Here is an 8,291-nt window from a genome sequence, read left to right as displayed (position 1 = left end):
TTCCTTGAGGAGGTGCATGGTCAGGATTCCCACAGATGGAGAAATGGGAGTGATCTTTGTTCACGGTGAAGGGAAGTGCATGAGGAAAGACAGAGAGGTGTGACTGCCCATCCTGAAAAGCTCCTTCTTGCTTTCAGGACTCAGTTTCTGGGTCCATCTCAAGGTCCCTCATGGCCTTATTGTCCCTGATCTGAGGGTCTCCGTGGACCTCCTCTCTATTCAGTCAGAACCTACCTTTTGAAGTGCACGCATGACTGTGGCATTATCGTAAAGACAACCCCAACCCAATCCCACGGCTTTCCACCCCTCCCTCCCCTACCCGCCAAGATCGAGCTCAAGGTCATTTATCTATTTGACAAACATTTAAAGAGCGCCTGTTAGTCCCTGTGCTGGGGACTCGGCAGGGCACTCCCGGGCCCTAGGTGGAATGGGGGGGGGGGGGGGGTGCAGGCGCGTCATTGGGAGGTTCCGAAACGCAGTAAACGGTGCCAGCACAGAGGGCATTTGGTACGAGAGCGCCCGCCCAGCCTGAAAGGCAGACTTCCTGGAGGAAGTGGTGCCTGAAGATACTCCAGGCCGGTCTTTAGTGTCCCCGAGAGTCAGCCGTGGCCTCCGCCGTCCAGCACCCTGCGGGCTCGAACGGCCAACACCACTCGAGTGGCTTCTCTGTGTATTTGCCAAGCGGACTGCAGTTGTCCGGGTTAGCGCACAGAGTGAACCGAGGTCACGGCTCCCCTCAAACCCCAGAGCTAGAACGGTTGGTGCTGCATGTCCCTCCTGCGACCCCGTCGCCACGCCACGCCCCCTAACCGTCCCCCGGAAGTGCTCCGGTAAGAGCGGAAGTGCACGCCTACTGCGGCCGGCAGCCGTTTCGCGATGGTGGGGGGCGGCGGGGTGGGGGGCGGCCTCTTGGAGAACGCTAACCCCCTCATCTACGAGCGCTCTGGGGAGCGGCCGGTGACCGCGGGCGAGGAGGACGAGCAGGTTCCAGACAGCATCGACGCGCGCGAGATCTTCGATATCCGCCGCTGCTAAGCGCGGGCGCGTTCGCGGGGCCCTGGGAGGGGGCTGAAGTGTTGTCCAGTAGTTGGTAGAGCTGTATCAGGGCCAGGCATTCCCGGCGGAGGGTTCTGAGTGGGTCAAGGGGCAGACTCCCTTTTCCTTCACTTGCCACATTTGATTCGCTCCATCAATGACCCGGAACATCCACTGACGCTGGAAGAATTGAATGTAGTCGAGCAAGTCCGGGTTCAGGTGAGTCGTTGCCAGCGTCTGAGGGGGCAGGTTGTTCGGGAGAGTCAGAAAAGCCCAGCAGGCCACCAGGAGGCTGGCCTTCTCTCAGCTCACGGACTCCTCAGGGGATCTTGAGAAGGGGGGATTGCTGTGCCCATTTTATGGATGAGGAAACTGAGGCCTGTGGAAGTTAGACGATTTGCTTGAAGCAACACACTAAGGAGGAGGGAGGGCCTCCTCCTGAGATCTCATTCCCTCAACCAGGTGAGCGACCCCGAGAGCACGGTGGCCGTGGCCTTCACACCCACCATTCCGCACTGCAGCATGGCCACCCTTATTGGCCTGTCCATCAAAGTCAAGCTTCTTCGATCTCTTCCCCAGCGTTTCAAGGTGAATTGGAACTGGGGCCCAGGGGTGGAACAGGGGTGAGCTTCTGCTACTGAGGAGGACATGGAGAGCATGAACATGGACATCAAAGTGAAGCCAGCCAGGATCCCAACAAGCAGAGATGAAACTGGGAGGAGCCTTTACACTTGAATGGGACAACAAATATAACGGCCTGAGCTGAAAAGTGCAGAAAAGTAGTGAGTTTGGCAGGAAGGGAAGTAGGAAGCTGTAGATAGATTTGGAGCAGGGATGGGGCACAGGCAACCCTTTAAATCAACAGCAGTCAGCCAGTTCTTTGGAAAGAGATGATGGAGCGGCTGTGGGTGGGTGTGGGGCATAATGGAAGGTCCAGAGTCCACAGTCATGATTAGGACATAGGATCAGTGGAAGGTGGTGAATGGGGGAGAGGGGACAAGGGAGTAGACAAGGATGAGTGCTCAGGCCTCACCTATCTCCCTCCCAGATGGACGTGCACATTACACCAGGGACCCATGCCTCAGAGCACGCAGGTAAGTGTGGGCTGATGTTGAGGCATTGGCCCTGTGGCTTCCCCCTTGCCATGGTGGGTTGTAGGGCAAGATGGAAGGAGGCCGACTGGGTGGGTGACTCCTCATTGGAGGTGGCAACCTAGAGTGAAGCTGGCCTGACTTAAGTCTCCTGTGCTTACCACGTTCTTCCATCCCTGCCCTTTTTCTCTCCTAAGTACACAGGACCAGGGTGTGTCAGACTTTATAGTACATGAGGCAACAGACATGAGCAGCCAGGTGGAAGGGATCTCAATAGGGTGGGATAGGTGTGGGTTCAGGTGGTTTGGGTAGCTTGGTCAAAGCTCTGGGTCCTGGGAAGGAGGTGACAGTAGGTTGGTGCGAGTGTGTATATGCATACAAAGGCTTAGAAGTCGGGTTGGCCGGCAGGCTGGCCAGAGCCTGGCTTTTTGATCCTCCTCTATTCCTTCCTATCCAGTGAACAAGCAGCTTGCGGATAAGGAACGGGTGGCAGCTGCCCTAGAGAATACCCACCTGTTGGAGGTTGTGAACCAGTGCCTGTCAGCCCGCTCCTAAACCTGGTTTTTTGCCCCCAGCCACACCCAGGGCTCATGGCCTTGTTTTCTTGGATCACTGACAATGAGAAACTAACATTTTGCATTTTGTAATAAATCCTTAATTTATATTCATTTCCCAGCATGTCTCAGATTCTTTTTCACCTTGGTGGGGTCCTTCAGGGTTTGAGAGGAGATGGTGATTATGAGTGCAAGTTTCTTTCTTTCTTTCTTTTTTTTTTAATGTTTATCTATTTCTGAGACAGAGAGAGACAGAGCATGAGTCAGGGAGGAGCAGAGAGAGAGGGAGACACAGAATCAGAAGCAGGCTCCAGGCTCTGAGCTGTCAGCACAGAGCCTGACACAGGGCTCGAACTCACAGACCGCGAGATCATGACCTGAGCCGAAGTCGGATGCTCAACTGACCGAGCCACCCAGGTGCCCCATGAGTGCAAGTTTCTATACAGGCTGGGTTGATGAAATGCAATTCATTAAAAACATTTTTTTTAATGTCTGCTTATTTTTGAGAGAGGGAGAAAGAGACAGACTGTGAGTGGGGGAGGGTCAAGAGAGAGGGAGACACAGAATCTGAAGCAGGCTCCAGGCTCTGAGCTGTCAGCCCAGAGCCCGACATGGGGGCTCAAACTCATAAACCGTGAGCCAGATCATGACCTGAACCGAAGTTGGATGCTTAACCAACTGAACCGCCCAGGCACCCCAAGATGCAGTTCATTTTTAAAATTTCTTCTAATGGTTGATTTCTAGGACAAGTTGGAAGTATACAAAAAAAATTGAAAGAGTAGTGTAGTGAACACACGAGTATACCCATCAATTCAACAGTTGTTAACATGTTGCAACGTTGGCTTTAGGTGTGTATGTATAATATAACTGTATTTAAGAGTCAACTGCAGACACGACCTTCACGTCTAAGTACTTCATCCTGGTCTCCTAAGAGTAATCCTGTATAACCACAATACTGTTATCTGGCCAAAAAATGAAAAATTCCCTAATACTGTCTAATATCCAATCATTTATGAATTTCCCCAAAATGTCCTTCATAGTTGTTGTGTTTTTTGTTTTTTGTTTTTTTTTAATCAGGCTCCAGTGAAGTTTCATGAATTGCAATGGTTATCTCTATAGCCTCTTCTAGAACTGTCTCTCCACTCCTTATCTTTTAATCTTTATTGACACTGACTTTTTCTAAGTCAGGTGAGTTGTCCTGAAGAAGTTCCACAGTCTGATTTGCTCCGTTGTCTGCTATGTTTCTTATAAACTAGAAGTTGATTGAGTTCAGGTCTGAGTTTATTAATGAGAACCTTGCCCAAGAGTGTTGTACGTGTCCTTTAGCATCCACCAGTAGCTGTGTGATCCCTGCTTGTCTCACTGTTGGTGACACTTGCTCTGGTTCCCTTGTCAGGGCAGTGACAACAGGTTTCTCTGTGGAAAGGAGGCTGAAGTACCCTCTCCATCAGCAACCCCACAGATGTGTGTTACTTCAGGTGCTGAGGTCTGGGGCCTCTGCCTCCCTCAGCCCTGTGCCCAGAGCACAGATGGTCACCAGGACAGACCCCGGGGCTTAGATCTGGGATCAGCCAGTTAGGAACTGTAATGCCATGATTTCCTGCCTCAGTTTCTTTCTCTGGGGATAAGTGGGGATATTAAAACGCATGTCTGCTTCATCCTTGCGAAAGCTCAGGTGTGATTGTGGGCAGAGATTTCCAGAGGCTCTTCAAAAATCTGTTGAGGGTCTGCTGACAACACTGAGCCTGACCTGAGAGTGGGCATTGGCTGAGGGCTTTGCATATACTACCTAGTCCGTCAGTCCTCCACCCAGCCCTGTGTAGCAGTTGCTACCCTTTATTATCCTTATTTCATAGGTGAGGAAACAAGCTTCTGAAATAAATTATTTACTCCCCAAGACCTCAGCCAAGGAGTAAAAAGGAACCTAAGCAGTTTAGCAGGTACTGCTCAATTGGCAAGGGGTACTGTTGCCTGAATGGAAGGGCCTGTGCCTGCCCCACCCTCTCAGTCCCCAATTCCAGGAGAGAGTGGCTTCATCACCCAGTAACCAAGATCTAGCTGCTTATGCTTAGAGAGGTGAAGTCCTCAGCCCATGTTGCCCAGATTCTTCATGTGTAACGTGGGCATAGTTGTGACAATCACTTCAGACTGCTCTGTGAAGATTTAAAATGGATCTGCACCTATTTCAGGTAATTTTCCAGGCACTGTACCTCCTGCCCCTTTCCATGGATGAAGAACCTCAGCGCTCCAGAGAGGCATGGTGTCCAACCAGGGTCCCTCAGGCCCAGGGAGTGTCCCCAACCACCTGTACCCAGACGTAGGTTTTACCATGTATGTACCTCTGTTTTGACAACCCCAATCTAAGGTTTCTGTGGTGTCTGTTCAGCTTGGGGGTGGGAAGTCACTGGGGAGGCAGGCGTCACTGAGTCATTCAACTGGCCCTCCTGGCAGCCACGCCATGGTGGGCAAGGGACATCAAGCTGCTCATGTCACAGCTGGCATATCAGATAGTCCCCTTGTCAGTCTTGACTCATCTGTGCGTGGCCCCTGGCTGCTGCCTGCAGAGACACCATCTGTGAATCCTTGGGCTAGTGCCCAGGCAACTTTCTGGAACTCCAGCTGTTATACATGGGTATGAGATAGGGGTGGAGTTTTAGGTCTCTGAAGCCCTCTGTCAGGTGTATCTTGCTCTTCTATTTCTGGACTGTGACTTCTCAGGCTTGGGAACAACAAATCATAGCTGGTGAGATTGACCCAGGGATTAGATGACATGTATGAACATGCCCAGCTATGTCAGTTTGTGCTTATTGTCACGCCCACAGCAAAGGGCCTGACACATAGTAGGTAATTAGTACAGGTCAATGGGATGAATGAATGAATTGAGCCTTAGAACAAAGGAACTGGGACATGGGGGCTGTTGTGTGAGGAGGGCTGAACCCCAACCAAGTTCCCTTTATGACCTTTTGCTACTGGAAGGAGGGGGAAAGGTGTGGGTCCCACAGAGGGAAGGTGGGTATGGGGGAGAGGGGGAGGGTATCTGCATTGCCCCTCTTCTGGGCAGATCACTATTTTGGAGAGAACAGAACAGAAGCAGGAAAGAACAAGCAGGAGAGGGCCACAGATTCACTCAACCTGTCCTGTCCACACAAGAATGGTAAAAGTGTTCCTATTGAGATACGACTACATGCCAGACCTATGCCAACCACTTTACTTTTGCATTTCACGTTATTTATATCTTATAACAACACCCATGAAGACATTATCCCTGTTCTACATGGAGGAAGCTGAGGCTCACTCAAGATAAATGAACAGAGGTGAAATAGCTAGCAAGTGGCAGAGCTGAGATTTGAAGTCTGGGCTGTCCAAGGTGTGTTCCAGACTCAGTTTGCTCCTTCTGGGCAGCCAAACTCAGCCCAGAGAGCTGAGAGGACCAGGAGGTGGGAGTGGGGGTGTCTCAGAGTCATGTCCTGCTCTTGGTTCCTGGGGCCCCTGGCCATACCTAGGCTTGTGGTGTGTCTGGCCTGTTGGGGGAATGCTTGGGGCCTGACTGGCCTAATGTGGATGCAGTTCCCTTGGCAATGAAGAAACACTGCTGAAGTCAAGAGTTCAGATGACTTGAGGGGAAACCCAGCCCTAATTCCTTGCATGGCTCCCTGCTGGGAAGGGTCACAGCTACCCCCACATACCTACCCTGTGCTGGACATGCAGGGGTTATTTTCAGTGGCAAGGTCATGTGTGAGGTGGGTAGGAGTGCCATAAGCAGTCCATCCAGGATTCCTGATGGGAAGTGTTTTGCTGGCTCTTGAGACTTGCGTCCTGACGGGAGGTTCAAACCACAACTCCCTCTTGCCACTGGACCTCATCCAGGAAGCCAGAGCCAGTATAGGGTTGCCAAGGCCTTCAAGACCCCAGGACCATGGGAAAGACACAAGTGGGCAGGCCACCCCTCAGTCTAGCCCTTGCCTACTTTGGGGACCTCAAGATCAGAGAGGCCCTCACAAACCCTCTCTTACTTACTTAGCCAGGCCCTCCTCACTCCAAGGCCCTCTTCCATGTTGCCAAGGAAACTAATACAGCAGCCAGAGAACCCCACCCAGGTCTCCATGGCAACCTACAACAGCCCACTAGGATCCATCCATCCGTGATGTCACCTGAGCCCTGAATGGGTGCCCCCACCCCAGCTACACTCATTACAATCAAACGTCAGAGTCTGATAGCAGATCCCTGTCACAAAGTACCTCATAGCCGGCCTGCTCCCAATCTCATACACCCTAGACATGAGCAAGGGGGGAACAGATCATTTTATAGCTGGGCACCCTGAGGCTGGTAGAGGAAGCAAGACCCAGGAGTCTGTGGAGGCAGAGCCAGGTCTAGAAACCAAGCTTCCCCATGACATCTCCCCTCTGCCCTGGCCCCCACCCTAGGTCTAAGGAGGGGGTGAGCTCTGGGCAGTGGTGGCACCAAGTGGTGGCTAATTCCATCCCCCCAGCCCCAGCCCTGCCCCAAGGGTGCTCTACCCCTTGCCCCTCCTAGATGGGAGTCTGAACTTCCAGATCCTGTTATATGCCCTGAACAGTAGGTCCTTATGGGGCTAGAGGGAAGGAGAGAGCCATTGAAGACTTAAAGTGGCTGGATTCAGCCCTGACTGGTCCAGTCCCACCCACCCCATCCGTTCTTGCCGCCATCTGACACCTATCTGCCAGGATTTCCCCAACTTTGGGCAACCTCCAGCCCAGGAGCAGAACGACCAGGAACGGAAAGGCCAGGAGCAGAAGGGCCAGGGCCAGGTATTTTTAGCAGAGTTGTTGGCAGCTGTCTGGAGGGTGCTGGGAGGTGAGGTGGTGCTGAGTTCATCCTTTCCCTTCTCTGGGCTTGTATTCCTTCCCCCAGAATCAAGTATGCACCTCTACCTGCAAAGCACTGCCAGAGCACCTCCCTTCCCTGACTCCCTCCCCCAAACAGCTCTCCATGTGCCCCCAGGGGCTCACATTTTGACACTAGCCCACACCCTGAAGGGGAGGCGCACCAGGTAGGACCTTCAGCTCCCCAGGACAGGGAGGGGAGTAGAGAGGACTTGGTGCTAAGACCAGAGGTCCGGATTTAGGACCCTTATGTTTTAGCTCAGATATGGGAGGGTGGGGAGTGGGTGTCCTGAGCAGAGAAGGGTCAAGTCTGTTCAGCCTGTATTGGTCTGCTTGTTTGGGCAACAGGCCAGGGCTGAGGGAGAGCAAAGGGAGAATTCACTGTTAAAGGGCCAGAACTAATTTTTCCCCAGAGGAGAGTTGGCACAGTGGACCCTTCCGGTTTTCCCCCTTGACCCCTACCCACGATGGTATCCCCAACTTCAAACCCCTCCCCCGCACCATTCAACCTACCCCCATTCCTTCTGCCTCCTTCCCTGCCTCCCACCACAACCGCTCAGACCCAGGCTTTGTCTGCCCAGTCTGGTGGGGCGGGGTCTCGGTGGGTGCGAGGTCCTGGGAGGGGGTGGGGGATTCCCCCGAGGGGGAGGGGACGGACACGTCAGCCCCCGCAGCAGCGGGACGTGGGCGAGCGCGGGGGTGGGGGCGGGGGTGGGGGCGGGGGCGGGGGCGGGCAGACGCTTAAATAG

The 8,291-nt window shown here is 53.1% G+C and overlaps 1 protein-coding gene across 2 annotated transcripts; it reads left to right on the top strand.

The window, feature by feature from the left end:
* Positions 1-567: 567 nt before the first annotated feature.
* On the top strand, positions 568-5,039 carry CIAO2B (cytosolic iron-sulfur assembly component 2B). 2 transcript variants are annotated; one of them, XM_045443145.1, is made up of 5 exons: positions 568-1,018; positions 1,175-1,254; positions 1,498-1,623; positions 2,084-2,129; positions 4,870-5,039. In XM_045443145.1, exons 1-5 carry the CDS (start codon positions 877-879, stop codon positions 4,911-4,913), a joined length of 438 nt encoding a protein of 145 aa, XP_045299101.1. In that variant the 5' UTR covers positions 568-876; the 3' UTR covers positions 4,914-5,039. The 2 variants fall into 2 exon arrangements, with proteins under 2 accessions (XP_045299101.1, XP_045299100.1); XM_045443144.1 differs by lacking the exon at positions 4,870-5,039 and adding an exon at positions 2,584-2,794 and having other exon boundaries at positions 590-1,018.
* The last annotated feature ends 3,252 nt before the right edge of the window (positions 5,040-8,291 follow it).

This window comes from Leopardus geoffroyi, chromosome E2 (genome assembly GCF_018350155.1).
Source record: "Leopardus geoffroyi isolate Oge1 chromosome E2, O.geoffroyi_Oge1_pat1.0, whole genome shotgun sequence".
NCBI lineage: Eukaryota > Metazoa > Chordata > Mammalia > Carnivora > Felidae > Leopardus > Leopardus geoffroyi.
Note: the sequence above shows the minus strand (reverse complement) of the source record. Positions and strands in the feature narration are given on the sequence as shown.

Excerpts from the sequence above, each read along its gene's own strand:
- CIAO2B (XM_045443144.1), top strand. The coding sequence starts at position 877 with ATGGTGGGGGGCGGCGGGGTGGGGGGCGGCCTCTTGGAGAACGCTAAC. Across the intron at positions 1,019-1,174 it reads CGACGCGCGCGAGATCTTCG|ATTTGATTCGCTCCATCAAT; the intron begins ATATCCGCCGCT and ends TTCACTTGCCAC. Across the intron at positions 2,130-2,583 it reads CCATGCCTCAGAGCACGCAG|TGAACAAGCAGCTTGCGGAT; the intron begins GTAAGTGTGGGC and ends CTTCCTATCCAG.